The 19,525-nt window shown below is 66.1% G+C and overlaps 1 protein-coding gene and 1 long non-coding RNA gene across 7 annotated transcripts; one reads left to right on the top strand and one right to left on the bottom strand.

The window, feature by feature from the left end:
- Window positions 1-1,785: 1,785 nt before the first annotated feature.
- On the bottom strand, window positions 1,786-4,945 carry PSMG3 (proteasome assembly chaperone 3). Of its 6 annotated transcripts, XM_081092048.1 has the most exons (5): window positions 4,904-4,925; window positions 4,390-4,496; window positions 3,977-4,210; window positions 2,761-3,003; window positions 1,786-2,235 (listed from the first exon to the last, which is right to left on the bottom strand). In XM_081092048.1, the coding sequence occupies exons 4-5, from the start codon at window positions 2,974-2,976 to the stop codon at window positions 2,083-2,085; spliced, it is 369 nt and encodes a 122-aa protein (XP_080948174.1). In that variant the 5' UTR covers window positions 2,977-3,003; window positions 3,977-4,210; window positions 4,390-4,496; window positions 4,904-4,925; the 3' UTR covers window positions 1,786-2,082. The 6 variants fall into 6 exon arrangements, with proteins under 6 accessions (XP_080948174.1, XP_080948172.1, XP_080948173.1 ...); XM_081092046.1 differs by having other exon boundaries at window positions 3,977-4,496; window positions 4,904-4,919; XM_081092047.1 differs by having other exon boundaries at window positions 4,390-4,910.
- Window positions 4,946-15,057: 10,112 nt separating this feature from the next.
- Window positions 15,058-19,117, top strand: LOC308520499. Its single transcript, XR_013996095.1, has 3 exons — window positions 15,058-15,139; window positions 17,102-17,347; window positions 18,888-19,117. It is a non-coding gene; the product is annotated as an uncharacterized lncRNA (long non-coding RNA).
- Window positions 19,118-19,525: the final 408 nt, after the last annotated feature.

Raw genomic sequence — 19,525 nt, 5'->3', positions numbered from 1 at the left:
CACACACATGCACAAATGTGAATGCACCCCCCCCCCGCCCCCGCCCCAGCTCACTTCCTTTGGGGCTCCCTGGCCACTGGGGCAGGGCTCCACCCTGAGGTGTGAGGGTGCTGGGCCCACCTGGAGGCCCTGCCCTCTGCTGTCCTCACAGCAGCAAGGTGGCCCCTGGGGAAGCTCTGGCCTGTTCTGACCCAGACAACTCTCCAGGGCTGGCCAGCCCTCCCTGGCCAGGTGCACCTGGGCCACACCCTCCCCAGGCCCCACCCACTCCAAGACCAGTCCTCCCCCACCCACCGTCCTGTGGGGGCGCACACGTTGGCCGTAGACCCCAACATCTCAGTGTGGGCGGTGTCTGGATCACTGACCAGGTGTGGCTTTGGGTGGCCGCTCCTCTGGCCTGTGTGGGTGAGGGTCTGAGGCCACTTCATAGGGTGAAGTGGGACAGTGCCTGTCACCCCCAGAGGGTGGCAGTTCCCCCCCCCCACTTCACAGGTCCGAGTGTTCTGCCGGGGAGCCTGAGGGTGTCTTGGGACAGCCCCTCCCACTGGTTGAAGGAGTGCCCACCTGCGGGAAAGTGGGGGGAGGGGGGGGGATGAGCTCATTACCAGGAGGAGGCTGAGGCTGGGGGTGTGGGCCCAGCAGCAGGGAGGTGCTCCCCATCTGTGAAGTGGGTGCAAAGATCCTCAGGGTCCTGGACGGTGTGGGGATGAAGATCAACAGGAAACCCACGAGTTCAGGGCCTGGGTGCCGGTGCCCCTATGGGCCTGCGGCACCTGCTCGAGGGCTCGTTTCTGGGTTTTTCTCTTAGAGACTTTCTTCTGATTTCTCCCCCTCTTCCCTCTCCCTCCAGTGCCACGGTCCTCTATCCTGTGCCGTCCTGCCCGGCCCGGGCCCGCCACCTCTCCCCAGCGGTGAGGGGCCTCCCGTCCTGTGCAGCCCACCCTCGGGCTCCTGTGGGCTCACGGGAGACACGGCCTGTGGAGACGCTGTCCCTGTCCGGACACTCAGGCGCCCGCCAGCCCGCCTCTGCCCTGGGTGCTCAGGGTCCTGCTGGGGAGCATGCTCATCACAACGGCCTCACTTCTCACCCTGGTTGGTGTGGCTCAGTGGATGGAGCGTGGGCCTGTGGACTGAAAAGTTCCAGGTTCAATTCTGGTCAAGGGCACACGCCTGGGTTGCAGGCTCGATCCCCAGTAGGGGGTGTGCAGGAGGCAGCTGATCCATGATTCTCTCTCATCACTGAAGTTTCTCTTTCTCTCTCCCTCTCCTTTCCTCTCTGAAATCAGTAAAAATATATTAAAAGAAAAAAAAATAAAGTCCTCTCTCCCACTTCCCCGGGCTCAGAGCCTTCCACTCCTCACCACCTTTCCAGAGCCCGGGTCCTCACTGCCACCGAGCAGTGTCCCACCTGAGAGGGGCGTGGCCTGTTCCTGGCGAGGCCCTTGCAGCCTTGCCGAGCCCTTCCCACCTCCTCCCTTTGCGGGAAACTCCCTCCCCTGGACGGTCCCCACCTGGCCTGCCCTGTCAGCCCCCCCCCCCCGGCTGGTCCCATGCCTGTGCCCTGGCCCATCGAGGTGACCACACACAGCGAGACGGGAAGAATGGAATGGAGCTCAGCGCCCCGTCAGCCCCCCTCACTCAGAGGAGCCACAGGAGAAGCAAGATGAGGGGAGACACAGCTCCCGGCCCCTCACCGTGGGAACCAAGCCCCTGCGTCAGCCACTCAAGCTCCTCCCACCGCAGGCCCACTGTGCCGAGGCTGGAGTCCACAGCTGTCAGGAGGGCGGGTGGGGCAGCTTGGATTCTGCACTTGTTTTAATACAAAAGCAATTCCCTCCACTGGCCGGGACCACACACTGAGGGCCAGGACTCCTTTCAATTCTCAAACCCACTGGGCCCTGGTGAGACCGTCCCGACTCCCAGCACTCCCGCGCTCACTCCCTCCAAGGTAGGGTCAGGGCCAAGCAGGAGTCTGGGGGGACACGCTCCTCTCCCCGGCTTCCAGGGCGCAGGAGGGGCTCCCAGCGAGTCCCCGCCTTCCTCCTGGCTCTGTGGAGCCACAGGTGCGGCTGCAAGTCCAGGTCACCACACCTGGCAGGTCTGAATCACCTCCTTCAAGGCCCGCAGCCCCTCCATGCTCCGGTCCTTCATGGCCATGGCCAGGAGGACGGCTCTGTTTCCGGCTTCTTGAGACACAAAGGTCACCAGGTTCTTTGCGAAGACGTGGATGAGAGGCTGGTGAAGGGAAGGGGAGAAAAGCACGTCACATGTGGCTTTTATGCCTGAAGTGTCCCCCAGAGCCCAGACTGGCTTCCCACGCCCCCAGGAGATCAGCACTCCCGGCATTCGCTGTGACAGCGACTCCGAGCTCAGGGGCTCAGAACACGCCAGGCACCCCCCGCCCCCCCCCCCCCGCCCGCCCCCCAGAAGGCGTCACTGCCGCTGCCTCCTTGGTGCTCCGGCTCCTGTCTGTCTGCTCTCTAACCCGGGAGGCTCCCGAAGGACAGGTCTGTGGCCGGGCTCTGCCCAGGGGAGCATCTTCCCGGGACGGAGCACGGCGGCCACCGCACCGTCTCACCCCAGGGTCACACTTGGAGGGGGGTGCTGCTTGCCTGCTGGGTAAGATGCTGAGGGCTGGGAAAAGCACCCACCCCAGGCATACACCTCACACCACGAAGACCCAGAAAACGCTGTCGCCCAGGTGGGGCTGCTGCCCCCCGACACTCCGTCACCTCCCCACGGAGTCCTCCCACCCGTTACCTCGTCCTGCCCGAGAAGAACTTTGGTAGTGAGCGCGGGCTTGCTGATGTCACTGGTCACAGCGCTGGGCTCCAGGGCGACCAGGGTCCCCATCTTCCCGAACTGGGTCACCACCACCAGGATGTGGGTGCTGAAGGCCGTGCAGACCACCTGGGTGGGGACCCCACACACCACTTCCGTCTTCTGTTTGGACGTCACCAAGGGCTTGCCCTCCATGGCTGAGACCCTGCGATGGCGCCTTGGCTGACATGAGACAGGAAGGGGAGGGCCGAGATGGTGGCGCAGGTAAACGCCGGTAAACGCAGGTACTCGCCGCCTCCCACGACCACATCAAAATTACAACCAAAGCCCAGAACCACCTCATCAGAACCGCCTGAACGCTGGCGGAATGGGAGCCCCACAACCAGAGGAGAGGAGAGGAGAGGAGAGGAGAGGAGAGGAGAGGAGAGGAGAGGAGAGGCGCTGACAGTGGTGGGGGTGGAGGCGTGGAAGGGGCGGGTCCCACCCCCTCGTGAGCCGTGTTTCCAGTCGGAAGGGATGTCTTGGCTGCAGAGGCCGCCCGTAAGGAGCAAGGGGTCCCGGCCCCTCACCGGCCCCCAGCTGGGCTCCACGGCTGGAAGAGAAGTCCCTGTAACTACGGGCTGTAGGACCCAGCGGGGACTGGAGCTCCGTGACATGGAGGCTGCTGCAGACCCAGGCATTCCATTCGAGAGGCCGGTGCACTATCTCATTCCCACTCCCAGCACCGGGCGGCTTTGGGGACCCAGACACAAACCGTGTGTGTGTGGGGGGCTGGATTGTCTGGTATTGGGCAGGACTTCAGGGGCGGCTTCCTCCTGGGGTGCTCACAGGGGTCACTGTTCCTGCGCTGGGACCTCCCCTGCCGCAGGGTGACTGGCACCCGTATCTGTCTCCCCGGCCGGGCCCACCCGCTCGCCCCCCCTGCGATTCCCTGAGGCCCCGCCCAAGCTGTTTGCTGCACTTTTCCATGTGAACGGCCTGTCCTGGCTCCGGCTTCAGCCTTCGCTAAAACCTCTCAGACGAGCTGCGGCGGGCGACAGCGTGCCCCAGGCCTATCGCTAGAAGGCCCAGACCCCGGCTCTAGCGCCGGCCTGCCTTGCTTCACGGCGGGGCCTCACCCGGGCACCCCCAAGCCCGTCCAAGGTCTGAAGCTCTCTCCGTAGCTCCGGCCAGGTGGCCCCGGCCAGTGGCTCACCTTGCGCCCAGGGCACAGCTTCCGACCACAGCAGGTGACAGCTCCACACACCGTGAGCCCCACACTCGCGGGGAGACTCAGGGAGCACAGAGCCCCACCGGAGCAAGGCCTGCTCCACGGGGTGCCTCCTGCACAGCAGCTCTCCCGCTGTGGCCACAGCCGGTCCTCGCAGCCAGCGGGCCTGGTGGTCAATCCTCCCTGGACGCCCGCAGCAGCCAAGGCTCAGCTACAAGCCTGTGCACACAGCCCACAGGGGGCGCCAGAGAGCCCAGCTCAGGGGACCGGGAGGCTGAGCCACTGGGCCCTGCGGGGCACCTGCTGCACCGGCCACCCTGCCAGCTCCGGGCGACACAGCGGCTCCACCCCGCACACGGGAGGGGCACGGGGCGGAAGAGGTCAGCCAAGGGTCCTACCTACGGGAACCGACTGCGGGGTGCTGGGGGCGGGGCGATGGGGCAGCAAGAAGGCACATCCGTAAAGCTCTCAGCAACAGAGATTTAGAAACAAAATAAACACGTGCCTGTTAAAGAAAAAGCAGGAACGGAGGGAGCTTGGAGAAAGGGAGGAAAAGAGCAAGTCGACCCGCGTCAGCGCCGCCTCGGGCTCCGGGGCAGCAGGACCGGATGCAGGGTCGCCACGCGGGCCGCCCCGGGCCTCCCGGATCGGGACTGGCGCACACGTCCGCACCGACCGGCCGGCGAGAGGCTGTCCGCCCGCCCGCGCCCCGGCCTCTAAAGGCGGGCGAGGGGCCGCATTCGCTCCCCGAGCCGCACCTCCACGGCTGCCGCCGCTCCGCACCCCGGGCGGCCCACCCAGCGGGCGGCCTTCGGCGCTGCCACCGCCGCCGCCGGAGGTTTAGTTCCTGCGTTTGGGGAGGCGACCGGCCAGGCCGGGCGCAGACCCCGCAGGCCGACCACTGGGACTCACCTCGCTCACCGCGCCCGGAAGTGACGCAGGGCGACGCGGATCTGCCCCCTAGGCCCCGCCCCACGGACCTGCCGGAAGTGCAATCTGCAGGGCTTCCGGTCCCCTGGCCTAGCCTTCCGGCCTGTGAGTAGCTGGGGGTGAACAGCTGGGTTCCGGCTCCCGGGAAACGCCCGGCTGGGCGCCAGTGACCCCGGTGCCGGGCCTTCGGGGCCAGGGGGGCGTCTGTGCTGCTGTTTCTAAGGTGTGTTCGCCTGGACGCACGAGGACCGGGGACGGACAGCTGTGGCAGCGGCCAGCCCTGCCTGCAGCCGGAGCCCCGGGGCGGGAGCTGCGCGGCTGGGACTCGGGCCAGTCGCCCCCTCGAGCCCCGTCGGTGTGCGGGATGCTGCCCGGGCCTCAGCGCACACCGCTCAGCCCCAGCCGCCCGGGCCACGGGGGCGGCGGACCGGTTACTCAGAGGAAACACCAGGGTGAGGGGGTTCTCGCCAGACCAGCCAGAGGGGTTCAGGCCCGGGTGACCCGGACCCCCTCCCCGGGGAGGGTGGGCAGGTATGGAGGCCGGGGCTTCTTGCTGAAACTGGAAAATGCAGAAACAACACCGACGCCCGGAAGTGCAGGCCTCGTGGAGGTCGAGTCGGGGAGCCTCGTGGGGTGTGGCCCCTCCAGCGGGCGGGGTCTGTGGGCGCCCCCCCCCCCACCTGGGTGGCCTTGCACACCCGGGCAGAGGACAGCCCACACCCTGCGGCCAGCGCGGGCCAGGCGGGGTAAGTGCTTCATTAGTGACTCAGTCACAGCCCCGCCGAGGAGCTGGCGGCGCTGCCCAGGGCTGACCGGGCTTCCGGCCTTTCCCGCCCTCTTTCTTACAGTTTTTATGCTCTTCAGCCCCCCGTGCAGCAGGCGTTCGGCCGGGGCGCGGGCCGCCCGGCTGAGCTGTCTCCGTCCAGGACGAGGCGGTGAAAGGGGATCTGATGGGTGCACGCGGCGCCCTGAGCAGGAGCCCGAAGTCCAGCGAGTGGCCCTCCCCCGCCCCCCCCCGCCCTCCCCCGCCCTCCCCCGCCCTCCCCCGCCCTCCCCAGCTCGCAGGGTCGGTGTTTGGGGGCTGTAGCTCGTCCGGACCCCCGTGCCGCCCGCGCACCAGTCCTCTTGTGCCTCTGCTGCCCCCGTCACTCTCCGGCCGCTTCCTAGGCATGGTTCGTGGTGCAGGAGGGAGGACATCTGGGGGGCAGGGGGGCGGGGGGGCCTTCCCGTGGCATCTGCCAGCTCCCTGTGTCCCTGACGGGCCGAAAGCAGCGGTGCCCGAGCTGCGGGCACTGATTCTGCTGGTGGTGAGAGCTGTCTCCCCGTGGGGCTTTCAGAACTTTACCCTTAATTACTGGTCACACAGGCCCAGGTAAAGGGGGGGAGGGACCCCCCAGACGCCCCCCCACACACACACTCTGTCCAACCTCCCTTTCTCCTGATGTTCCAGGCAGGGTGGGGAGTCATGTGCTGACCCCACAGCAGTTTGGGCCTGAGACTCTTCCTCGCGGGTTCACACAACACCCCTCGCACCCCACGCTCAGAGGCCTTTCCGTCAGGGCGCATCCCGCCCCCCAGCCCACGGCACCTCTCCCCTGGGGAGCCCCGGCACCCCAGTATGTTTACTCCCGTTCTGCTGACTTAGCTCCTGCACAGCCCGAGTCTAGTCCAGTGAAGGCTGCTCCCTCCAAAGCGACTCCTGGCGCCCGCGGAGAAGGCACGAGTTCCAAATGCCGCGCAGGGGGCGGGCCAGGCCTGAGCGCACGCCGTGGCCTTCGTGCGTGGCCTGTGTCCGGCTTCTTTAGCTCAGCGTCATGCTTTCCTTTTGAAATAGGTTTTTATTGATTTCAGGGAGAGGAAGGGTGAGGGGGGGAGAGAGAAACATTGACCTGCTGCCCCCTGCACGCCCCCTGTTGGGGGTCGAGCCCGCCACCAGGCGCGTGCTGTGATGGGAATCAAACCAGTGACCCGGAGCCCGGAGCTCAGGATGACGTTCAACCCCTGAGCCTCGCCGGCGGCCTCAGCATCATGTTTTTGGGGTTCGTCGACGTGTCGGAGCGTCTCACCTTTGGAGGGACTGGTTCCTGCCTGCTGAGTAGCCGGGAGGTTCGCTGACATCACGGTGGCAAGGGGGCCTCCCCGCGGGCTCGATGCCCATTTAATAGCGTCCCCCCCTAAGGTCTCTGCACGCAGGCCCTCTGCAGGGGCACCGGGACTGGGGGTGGCCCTTACCAGGCGGCCTGGGTCCCGGGTCCCCTCAGCTGGTCTGTAAGTGTCAGAGCAGCCTCCGCCGCCCGTTCAGGCCCCGGGGTCCATACCACCGCCCGTCCCTGGAGAAAGGTGATGGTAGAAGCGGGGTCCCCTGTATCAGGAAATAAATGTGTACCCGAGCGCGGGAAGCAGAGGCGGCAGGTGGGGCGGGGGCTGAGGCCACTCTCCCTGCTGTGTGCCCCCCATCTCCGGGGGCAGCTCTGCTGGGGAGGAGGGACGTCCGTGTGGCTTGCCCAGCCTGGTCGCCGCCCTCCTGGGCCGCTGCCCGTTGACTGGCTGTGCCCCCGGCAGAGCCTCTGGTCACAGGGACAGCACAGGGTCTGAAGGCTCCGTCGCCGCAGCTGCCTCGGCGCCCAGGTATCGGGAAGGGAGCCAGCGAGCCAGGAATTTTCCCCAGGAAGATCGTCTATGTGGCGGGGGGTGGGGGTGGGGGGGGATGTAAGAATGTAACTGCCACTGAGGTTTTCTTAGAGAAAAAGAATTAAAGGCAGCCAACTGAAAAGCACATGTATTTTAATATAAAACAGACCCTGGGTCTCTGAAATGCAAATGTTCCCCAAGGGAAATTAACAAAACCGTTAAAACCGAGCCCAGTTTCCAGGGACCCGGGGAGCAGTTCATCCAAAGGGGAGCGGCCCGCCCAGGAGGCGTCCTGTCCCCCGGGTGGTGTCCCGCCGGGTGTGGGCCTGCCCGGCCGGCTGGACCCCCGTGGGCGGACCAAGCGCCTGCACCAGGGCGTGTGTCACAGGAGGATGTTAATTAACATCACACAGTAAACAACAAAAACCCTGCTCCCAGCTCCATCCGGGTCCAAACCCGGGCGCTGGGCTGTCACTCTTCCTCTGCCCGCCCCCCCACCCACGCGCACCCCAGAGCGAGGCCCTGCCCCGTTGGGAATGTCTGCTGCGTGACACTCACACCTCCTGCCGTTGGCTCAGCTCTTTATTTTTAATAAATTTTTATTGATTTCAGAGAGGAAGGGAGAGAGAGAATCATGGATCGGCTGCCTCCTGCACGCCCCCCACTGGGGGTCAAGCCCACAACCCGGCCTGTGCCCTTGACCGGCACCCAACCTGGGACCCTTCAGTCTGCAGGCTGACGCTCTATCCACTGAGCCACACCAGCCAGGGCTGCTCAGTTCTTTAATAAAGGAAACGTCAATCCACGTACAATTCCTGAAAGCCTTTCTTTCAACTTTTTAAATTCTTGCTTCCCCTGGAAGGAAGCCACCCCACCCAGGGCTGTGGAGCCCACAGCGAAGGACCAGACCACCCGGGGCCCACATGCACCCTCTTGTCTCCTACGAGGAGGGGACAGACCCAGGGCTGCTGGCCAGGGGGCATTCACGTGGGCAAAGCAAGGGGGGTGGGATGGGGAGGGGAGGGAGCAACCAGGCCCTGCCCGGCTCTGGCTCTCACCAGCCAACCGCCTGGGACAGCTCCTCCCCCAGCCGGGCCGTCGTGGCCGCGTCTGAAATGGGAGACACCTGCTTGGTCACCCACTCAGTGAGCGCCCCCTGCTGGGTGCTGGTCTGGGCCCGCCTCCCCCAGACATGACGACGAGCAAACAGCTTCGGGTCCCAGGAGAGAATGGGAGAACCCTCCTGCCACAGACTGGACAGGCAAGGGCTGCAGGGTGTGTGTGTGTGTGTGAGAGAGAGAGAGAGAGAGAGAGAGAGAGAGAGAGAGAGAGAAACCTCCTAGGAAAACCTCCTAGGCAGAGGTCGGCCGCGTCCTGGAAACGCAGGCCCCGGGGCCGTCTGTGAGCCGGGCGGACGCTGTCCCAGAGCCATGGGGGGTTAGTGGACTTGTGTTTCGTTTTTCCACGTCGACGCGCGGCTTGTACTTTGCTGTAGCCAGTGGCACCCTTTACGTTTACGATCAGAAGGAAGAGGCAGGAGGGCAGGAGAGGGCCTTGCAGCAGGGACTTGCCCCGTGGAGGCCCCCCCGGCCAGGCGGGCGCGAGGTGGGTCTCGGCCTGGGGGCCGGGAGGAGGGCTGTGCCGGGAGCTGCAGGGCGGTCCTGGTCCCAGGGCCGGCGCGCGGGCAGGTGGGCAGGCGGGCGGGCCGGCGCGCGGGCCGGCAGGCGGGCAGGCGGGAGGGCGGGCCGGCAGGCGGGCAGGCGGGAGGGCAGGCGGGCAGGCGGGAGGGCGGGCGGGCGGGCGGCAGCTGTGCTGCCAGACAACCCCGCTGGGGGGCGGCGGAGGCCACCGAGTGCTCCGGTGGAGCAGGCCCGGCTGAGCCGGCGTGGACGGAACCAGGCCTCCTGACTCCTCGCCGCCCGCCGCCCCGGGAGGGGCTGTCCTTCCCCCTCGTCCTTGGCCCGGCCCCTCCCTGCGTCCCCGGAGGCACAGCTCCGTTTACTCCGACCCGTCACTAGCGCCCGCGGAAGGGCCTCCACCCCCGATGGCCCCCGCGTGGCGCAGGGCGGACCCAACCTTGCCCAGCAGGCCCCTCCTGGGTCACAGGTCTCAGGCAGGTGGGTGTGAGGTGGTGCCTCTGGGCGTGGGGGTCACGGGGAGGGCACGTGTCTGCCACCAGCACCGGCTGCCTCCTTGTCTGGCCCGGCCGCCCGCACCCTGCACCCTGCGCGCCCGCGGCTGTGCCCCTGCCCCCCGGTTCGCCCCACGTGTGTCTGGCGCCCTCGGCATCCCCAGGGCCGCGGCCCCCGAGGCGCACGGGAGCGGAGTGCCGGAACCGGAGGGAAGAGCGGGCATCGGGCTTAAACTCGTTAAACCCATGGGCCCTGGGAGCAGCGTCTGCGCCGGCCGCGTAATCTCGTTGGGCCGCGGGTAATTTGTTTAGCTGTGCTGATCGCTGAAGGTTAATTCAATTGGACTCGGTTATTTATTTGCGCCCGGATTTGCTAAGTGCCTTTGGAGGGACAGGAGGGCTTCATCCGAGCGGCTTCGCCAGGGGCCGGCCCTGCCTGGGGGACCCTCCCTCCGCCCCTCTCCCCACACCGGCCCTCCTGCAGGTGCGCACGTGGCTGGGGTCCTTCTCTGGCCCCCAAGGGCGTGAGGCAATGGGCCGCCTGGGGCGCCTCATCCACATGTCACCCCTCCCCAGCCTCCCGCCCCTCTGAGGCCGCCTCTTCCTCAGGCGTCAGCCCAGCCCGCCGGCCCGGGCCTCCCCGCACAGCTCCCCTCATCGCCAGGACGGCTCACTTGCAGGTGAAGTTGCACCTGGTGTTCTGGAATCCACGCTTGCCCGCAGCTCTCCGGGCTTCTCAGCTGTCTCGTCCTCCTGCCTCTCACTTCAGGAGGAAGGAGGGGGGGGAGCGGAGGGAGGGGCTGGGGAAGGGGCCCCAGGACAGCCCCCTGACCTCACCTGCCCCCAGCCCACAGGGGCACCGGCTGGGGGCACCCTCCCTCCACCCACACGGAGCTGGCTGAGAGCGCGGGACACAGGCCCGCCCCAGGCTTACCGGTCGCCCCTCCAAAGGCCTTCCCCACCCCAACCTGCCCACCTCACGTCCTGTGCCGGGCACTCAGCAGGTCCCAGGGGTGGAGCTACGCTCTGGACAGTGTCTCATTTACAAGATCTGAGTTGGCCCCTGTGAGCCCTCTTTACAGGTGAGGAAACCGAGGCTCCGGAAGCAGGCCTCTGAGCGGATGCTGTGCGCTGACCCGTGGGCCACACGGAGCATCAGCCGCCCCCATGCTCCCCTACGCTCCCCCCACCCTCGGGTCACAGCCTGAGGTCCTGAGGCATCAAGAATGATCCCCTGACGTCCTGCCCCAGGGCTGAGCCCTGAGCCCTGAGGCCTTGGGGCCGGGAGGAGGGAGGGCCTCGCCCGGATCAGAGCTGGGAGGTCTGAGCTGCTCCGTGGAGCTCAGAGCCAGCGACAAAGTGGGGCGACCAGGGTCTGAGTGAGAAGGGAGTTTCTCCACCCGCTTTGGGCCTGGGTAGCACCTCAGGGCCCGGCAGTGGTGGCCCGAATCTCGCTGAGTGTGGGGCCGGGGGAACCTGATGGACTGGGCAGCGAAGGGCACCTGGACCCGGGGAGGGGACAGCAGGGAGGTGGGGAGGGGAGGAGCCAGCGACCTCGCCCATGCAGCATCCTGTGGGGTGGGACCCGGGAGTATGTGGGAGGCTGAGCTCGCAGCCCTGCCCCTCCTAACAGGACACAGGGCGAGGGGGGCGGGCAGGCTCCTGCTGCGCGTGCCCCTGTGGATGCTCAGTGCACCCAGATGTCCCTCAGGCCCCACCGCCAGTCCCGGGAGGCCGGCCAACCGCAGACGGGCTATCGCTACCGGACGAGGAGGCCACAGCCTGGAAGGCGCCGTGACCGGCCAGCGGCCTTGAGAGGACGAGGAGCAGCCGCCCTCGTGAGCAGCAGCTGGACGCCCGCCCCCCTCCCCCCTGCAGAGCCGACTCGCTCGTGAACTTGGCAGGCGTGGCGGTTCCCCGTCGGGGAGAAGCGGCCGTTCTGCTTGGGATCACGAGGCGGATTTGCACTCCACTGGCGGAGAGAAGGTGCAAATGTGATTCCTCGCAGCTGCGGCGGGAGGACGCGCAGGGAGGATGAGAGGCGAGGGTTCGTTTTCAGGCAGAAGCGCACGCTCGCTCCCCGGAGCCCCTCGGCCGCGGCACTCAGAGCCCGAGAGCACGAGGCCCTGCTCCCCCAGACGGACGAGGCCCCTGAGCAGAGCTGCCCTATCTGCTTGAATACCACCAGCAGCGGGGGGCTCCCTGCCTGGCCTCAGCTGCTGGGGCCCCGCCCTGACTGTGCGGAGGTGACAAAGCCAGGCCTGTCCTGGTTACAGGGAAGGTGCTGTGGGAGCGGGGAGCTGCGAGCGTCTATTGGGGTGCTGGCTCTGGGGGGACGGCGGTGGCAGAGTGGTGCCTGAGGAGCAGAATGTGGCACGTTGCCGGCCCGTGGCTGTCGCCGCACAACCTCCGGCAGCTCCAGGGAAAGCAGGCTGAGCAGGACCTCGTCCCGACCGTCAGGAACCCAATAGGCGTGTGGCCGAGCGGCGGACGAGCTGCAGGGGCCTTGCTGGGTGGCCAGGGCACGGGCACCGGACTCGCACCACAGCCAGCCGTGCCCAGGGCTCCGTTGCCTGACTGGTCAGTGCGGTCGTGACGAGAGTGTCCTTGCCCCTGGGGGTGACAGCAGACAGTTCCAACGTCACCCTTCCCTCCCAGCCGCCCCGGCCACCTGGTCTACCCTTCATGTCCTGGGGGAAGCGCAGGCCCTCGAGGCTGAGGGAGTCCGGAGCTGGTCCTTGCCCCGCCCCGAGGCAGCTGTGTGCCCCTCTGTGCCCCTCGCCATCTCCAGCCACGGAGCTGGGCCCACGTGGAGAGGGCACCCCTCCCGCCTCCGCCACAGCGGCTGCCTGGCTGCCCCACAGGCTCCTCTACTGTTTGCAAACGACAGAGGTCTGGCTGGAATGTGCGGAGGCAGGATTCCGGGGGTTTGCACATAAAAGGGAGGCTCGGGCCACCCCGCTGGCTGGGCTCAGCACACCCAGCACCTCCAGGGCAGCCTCTTCCCCTGGGGGGGCGACTGGGGGACGAGGCCCAGAGCCTTAGACACCCCTCTTCTCCTCCACCCCCATCTGCCACCAGACGGGAAAGGCTTGTCTCCCTCAAGCTCCGGCTACAAATCCCGGGGAGAGGACGGTGGGGGGCGCACCCTGAGCCAAGGGGGGCGGTCGGCTGCTATGGGCCGAGCTGTGTCCCCCAACTCCTCAGGCCCGAACCCCACTCCCTGGAAATGTGGCTGGTGTGTGGAGCCAGGAGGCCCGCCCTGGGCAGAGACGGAAGGGGAAGGGCCGAGGAGCGGGTGCCTAGGGCTGGCAGTGGCCTGGACAAGTCGGCCGCGCTCAGGCCGCTGAGAAGCGCAGCCACGACATGCCTGGTACCCGCGTGCCACCGCCCAGACGGAAGGTGACGACACTGAGACTCCCCTTCCCGTCTTCCTCTGTGTCCAGCCCCCAAACCCTGGTGAGTCCACTTTGCACACAGAGCCTGTCCCAGGGTCTGGCTGGGGGGTGGGGGGGGGCACAGGCCCTGAGCCAGGAGGCCCCACACAGCCTGCCTGTCCCTGTCACCTGGAGGGCCTGCCCTCCCCCAGCCTCCCACAGGCTCCCCCACCCGTGAATGAGGTGTGGGGGTCGGGGCAGCCCCGTCCGTGGCCGGGCAGCACCGGGTCCCTCCTGCCAGCAGGTGGTGGCAGCAAGTGTCCCAGCCTCCACGTGGCGCAGAGCGAGCCCTGGGCCTTGTGTGGGGGGGGGGGGCACGTAGGACCTTTGGCACAGAGCCCAGTGCCCCCCGCCCCCCACCCCCACACGCATTCAAGGACTGAGCCCCAGCTTTGTAGGGAGAAGGGAGGGAGGCCCGTTCCCGCCTCAAGGCCAACCCTCAGCGGAGCTGCGGGGTCCATCCATCACCCCGTCCTCACACCCCGCCCCCCGGCCGCAGGCGCCCTCCTGGGTCCGGACGTTCTCCCCGGAGCTGGGCCAGGTCACCGAGTGGACCGCCCCCTCCAAGCCGGGAGAGGAGAGGCCCGAGTCACGCGGGGCTGTGGCGGGCTGTGAGCTGGGGTCTGGCCGTGGGCCCAGGAAGGGGGTCCCGGGTGGCCCGTCTCCCCACCTGCTCCCCTGGACCTGGCATTGGATCTGGAGCCCAGGAGCTTTGGCCTGGGGGGTGGGGGCTGACAGACGGGGATAATAGGATCTGGGACCACAGGGTCTCAGGGCGCTGACGCCGTGGGTGGGGAGAGGGGAGAGGCCGGTGCTGGCTCTCAGCTTGGGCTCCTCCTGCCTGTGGCCTGGCCCTGTCAGGCGGGGATTAGCACTGACCTCCAAGGCTGACCTCTGGCTCCTGAGCCTGGGCATCAGGCATCTCCTGACCTGGAGGGGCTGGTGAGGAGGGGGAGGCACGGGGGTGGGGTGGGGGGGGGCTGACCCAGGGCGCTGCCTCACCCCCTTCACCAGAGGCCCCCCGGCACCCAGGCCTGGGCCTCACTAAGGAGCACGATGTTTTTAGAAAAACTAAGATCGACTGCCGAGATTTAAAATGGAAACGTTTTACATGAAAATCATACTTTTAGCTCGGCCAGTGCGGCTCAGTGGTTGAGCCTTGACCTATGAACCAGGAGGTGGAGGTGCGATTCCGGTCAGGGCCCGGCCCGGTTGGGGGCTCGATCCCCGTGTGGGGCGTGCGGGAGGCAGCCGGTCGATGGTTCTCATCGTTGCTGTTTCTCTCTCTCCCTCTCCCTTCCTCTCTGAAACTAATTTTAAAAAAATTTAAAAATTGTATTTCTAGCTTTTTTAGGACAGAAACAGGCCAGGGACGCTGGGCTCCTACTCGACCCCGCGGTCCAGTTCCCTGAGAGGAAAAGTCCCTGCACGGCAGAGTCTGTCCCCCCAGACTCCCTCCCACCCCCCAACGGCTCCCTCCCACCCCTGGCCATTCCGCCCCCTTGCTCTCCCTTCCTCTTTGCTGAGGGGTGCAGGCACGAATGGGGGCGGGGAGCGGAGCGGGGGGTGGGGGGAGTGGAGTGGGGGCGTGAATGGGGGAGCGGATTGGGGGTGTGAATGGGGGGAGCGGATTGGGGGGTGGGGGAGCGGATTGGGGGTGGGGGGAGCGGAGTGGGGGTGGGGGGAGCAGAGCGGGGGCGTGAATGGGGGGAGCGGAGCGGGGGTGGGGGGAGCGGAGTGGGGGCGTGAATGGGGGAGCGGAGCGGGGGTGGGGGGAGCGGATGGGGGGGAGCGGATTGGGGGGTGTGGGAAGCGGAGTGGGGGCGTGAATGGGGGAGCGGAGCGGGGGCGTGAACGCCGCTCACCCAGGTGTGGCTCCTGGACTAACACTGGGTCTCCTCTCGGGCCACAGCGGCGTCGTGTCCTCGGAGGAGTGAGTGCCCACAGGCCCCTGGCATCGGGCACCGGGCGTGTGCTTCTGGCCTCGAGGTGGGAGCGTTCTCTCCCAGACCCTCACAGGTAACGGGTTTTCAGGTTTCTCCTCCGGTTCCGGCGTCTTCCGCTTTCTTGGTGGCGTCCTTCGATGCACGAAAGCTTTAAAACTCGATGAAGCCCAGTGTGTCCATGTTTGCTTTTGTCGTGGCGTTTTGGTGTCGTGGCGTTTTGGTGTCTGTCTAAGAAGCCGTGGCTAAATCCAGCGTCCGGAAGATTGGCCTCTGCTTCTTCTAAGGGCTTTATAGTTTTAGGTATTGTTTTTAGTTTTTTTTAAAATTTATTTTGAGTTAATTTTGTATTTGGTGTGAGGTAGGGGTCCAGCTTCATTCTTTATTTAAAAAAATATATTTTTTAGTGATTTCAGAGAGAGGAAGGGAGAGGGAGAGAGGGAGAGAGGCATCAGTGATGAGGGCGAATCATCATCGGCTGCCTCCTGCACGCCCCACACTGGGGATCGAGTCCACACCTGGGCACGTGCCCTGACCGGGAACTGAACCGTGACCTCCTGGTTCATAGGTTGAAGCTCAGGCTTATCTTACCCCAGGGCCTGGCCCAGGCCATGGAGCCTGAAGCCCCCAAGCCGACGTCTCAAACCTGGAGCCCTGCTTACCCCCCCCCCACTCACCTGGCACCCCTCCCACTCACCTGGCGCCCCTCCCACTCACCTGGCACCCCCCCCCACTCACCTGGCACCCCCCCACTCACCTGGAACCCCTCCCACTCACCTGGTGCCCCCCCCACTCACCTGGCACCCCCCCACTCACCTGGAACCCCTCCCACTCACCTGGCACCTCCCCCCACTCACCTGGCACCCCCCCCACTCACCTGGAACCCCTCCCACTCACCTGGCACCCCTCCCACTCACCTGGCACCCCCCCCACTCACCTGGCACCCCCCCACTCACCTGGAACCCCTCCCACTCACCTGGCACCCCCCCCTCACCTGGCACCCCTCCCACTCACCTGGCACCCCCCCCACTCACCTGGCGCCCCTCCCACTCACCTGGCACCCCCCCCCACTCACCTGGAACCCCTCCCACTCACCTGGCACCCCCCCCACTCACCTGGCACCCCCCCCACTCACCTGGAACCCCTCCCACTCACCTGGCACCCCTCCCACTCACCTGGCACCCCCCCACTCACCTGGTGCCCCTCCCACTCACCTGGCGCCCCCTCACCTGGCTTGCCAAGGGCGCCCTGGCTGGGCTGAGTGCAGTGGCCCGGGGCCCGGGGCTCAGGTCCAGGGGGTGGCCTTCGGGTGGAGGGAAGAGGGGTGGGCATGCGGGGTGGAGGCAGTGGACCCCCTTCTCTCCCGCTCACCCCCTGCTCTCCAGGGCAGCCGGGCCCCCCTCCCCGAGGCCCAGGTGGGTGGCGACTCCTCGCAGCACGGAGCTGAGGATGGAGGGGTTCTCTTAGCCACAGCGCTCTCTGCTCTGGCCCTGCCCGTGGCCTTGGGGGGAGGCAGACACACGAAGAGCAAAGAAACCCATTGACCCCCGGGCGACGCCTGCAGCTCACGCAGAGGCGGCCTCTGGACGTGCAGGGCTCCCCCAAGGGCAGGCTCTGAACAAGGGGGTTTCTGCCTGAGAGGGGGACGGTCACTGGCCTGGGGAGCACCCCCCGGCCCCGCCTTGTGGAGGCGGCTGCTGGGACTCGGTGAGTCTGGGCTCACTTTGGGGGACCTGTGCGTTCTCCCCGCCTCGTGGGGACGCCCCAGGGGAGGAGCCCCACCCAGCCTGGCTCCTGGGCTGTGGCCACTGTTACTTTCGGTTCAGGAAGCAAATGGCTTGTGTGTGAGCTGTTGCTGTGCAGCAAGTCACCCCAGGGTTTTGTGAAAAAGATGTGCTTCACCGCACGTGCCCTCTGGGCCGGGCCCCACGGCCAGACCGGCCCTGCGCCCACCCGGCGGCACTGGTCCTCGAGCGGGGAGAGGCCCTCGGCCACTGGGGTGGACGCTCGGGCCAGGATCTGACCACCGTCCTTGCAGAGGCCGAGGGCACAGGCAGCTCCCGAGGAAGACGGCGGGTGAGCCCCTCCCCATCAGGAGACGCAGGTGAGAACCAGACACCTCCCGCCTGCGAGGCCCACCTGGACGGGCGCACACAGACCCCAGCGATGCCGGCGAGACGCGCGGCTGCTGCGGCTCCAGAGGCCCCTCAGAGTCAGACCCACACCTGCCCCAGGCGCCCCCCGCCGGCTCCCGACGCCCCAGCAAGACTCGCCCCTCGCACAGGTGTGTGCGGGATGTTCGCAGCAGCCCTGAGTGTCAAGGGCAGAGCAGGCCCCGTCTCCTGACCCTGGGGGAGGTGCCCCGCCTGGCCCAGGCCCCGTGGTGGGTCCGCAGGTGCCTTTGTGCTGTAGAGGGGCCAGGAGTGGCTCCCACCCTGGGCACCTGGGCAAACAGGGCGGGGCCAGGTGGGTCAGTGGCCAAGAGCCAGAGGTCAGGCCCTGGACGGGCCCCGGGGCTGGGAGCCACTGTGGCTGACCTGGGGCACAGCCCTGCTCCTCTCTCTGACTTTTATTTTAATTTTTCTTTTCTTTTTTCAAAATATATTTTTATGGATTTCAGAGAGGAAGGGAGAGGGAGAGATAGAAATATCAATGATGAGAGAGAATCACTGATTGGCTGCCTCCTGCCTGCCCCGCACTGGGGATCAAGCCCACAACCCAGGCCTGTGCCCTGACCAGGAACCTCCTGGCTCATCGGTCGATGCTCAGCCCCTGAGCCACTCCGCTGGGCTCTCTGACTTTTCTTACCTACAGACCCTGCTCTCATGGGGACTAAGGTGACCACAAACCCCGCAGGCTCCGGGCGAGCCCCGAGATGTGTCTGTGGGGGGCCCCAGGCTCCTTTCCAGCCCTCAGCGTCAGGCCACTCGGTGCTGCCAGACCCGTTACCAGTCGGGTGATTAACTAGATTCACGAAGTGGATGAGGGACTCGGATATAAATAAATATTCCTGGAGCTCGTCCACCCCCTGCGGGCATGAACTTTGAATAATTGGAGAGAATTATGCTGAGGACTAATCAAAACTTTTTTCCGTTGCTAATTACCTCTGGGCTTCATCAGTGTCAGAGTCTAATCAGCTCCAGACATCTTAATCGGCCCTGGGGAGGTGCAGGGAGCAGGCTGGTGTCACATCAGGGGCCAGGAGCTGGGGCGGGGTCGCCTGGCCTGGGGTGGGGGCTGGCAGTGGGGACGGCAAGGGAGCCAGGGAGGGAGCTGCTGGGGGCGGCAGCCGCCTCTGATGAAGGTGAGGGAAGCCCTCCTGGCCAGGCCGCGGGCCGGCTTCCTGCTTCCCCACCCTCCAGGTCTGGTCTGCGGTTTATCGGGTCAAAGGACCTGAAGAGGGGCAGGTGGGTGGCCGTGGCGGGGCCTGGGGGCAGTTCGGGGTTCTTAGTTGGGATTCTTGGGGTCTTCAGGGGAAGGAGGCTTTGCTCCCCTCTGCAAGCCTGCTCTGCGAGGGCACAGCTCTGGGGGGGTCTCCGGTCCTTCCCCCAACCCCTTCCCGAGGGACACGGGGTGCTGTGTGACTTGGGCTGGGCCTTGCCCACTCTGGGCCTGTCTCCCTCCTCTCAACCTCTGGAGTCCGTGCCCAGGGACTGCCAGGCACAGCCAGGCAACTTAGCCGGGCAGCGGCCTGCGGCCGGGCCACCCGCCTGCCTCCGAGGGGCCTCCGCCCACCCCCTGGTACCCAGGCCCCGGCCGGCCTGTTCTCAGGAGCATCCGTCACTGCTCCGTGATGGATTATCTGTTTGCTATTTTGGTTGCAGAATAATGTTTATCACTTCACACAACAGTGACACCCCCACCCCCCGGCCCCCGCACCGTAGGCCCCGGCGGAGAGCTGCTTTCCCGGGCTACGCCGTGACTTTAATTTCCCACTCCCCACCCCTCTATTCCCCCTGATTGCATTTTGGGCTCTTTTTGGGCATCTGAAATGAGCATACATTTTCCAGGTGATATTTTTTAATAAAAACCATCATTTATGATTATTTTGCTTCTCCGCTAACTGTCAGCCTCCTCATTTGATTTCTGCTCACTGCGGTCCCCCGTCTGCTTCCTCGCCCACACAGACGGGGTGTGTGTGCCAGGCCTTCCTTGCTCGCCCCCCCTGCACCCCCCCCCCCGGGCCCTGTCCCACATCACCCAGCCCTGCCAGGGGAGTGTCACCAGCTCACCTTTCGCAGGGGCTGGGGGGCAGGGCTGCCCGCAGGCACAGGCTGTGGACTCTGCCAGGCTCCTCCGGGCACTAGATCCCTGGTCTTAGGCAGACGGCACCCAGCAAATCAGGCTCCCCCTTCCCCCAGCAGCACCCTTCGTCTCCGAGACTCAGTTCTCCCATCTTTTTTTTTTTTAATCTATTTTTATTGATTTTAGAGAGGAAGGGGAGGGAGAGAGACAGAACATC

The sequence above is a fragment of the Myotis nattereri genome, assembly GCF_964212035.1.
Source record: "Myotis nattereri genome assembly, chromosome: 5".
NCBI lineage: Eukaryota > Metazoa > Chordata > Mammalia > Chiroptera > Vespertilionidae > Myotis > Myotis nattereri.
The sequence above is the reverse complement of the archived record's forward strand: the minus strand, read 5'-3'. Positions and strand labels throughout refer to the sequence as shown.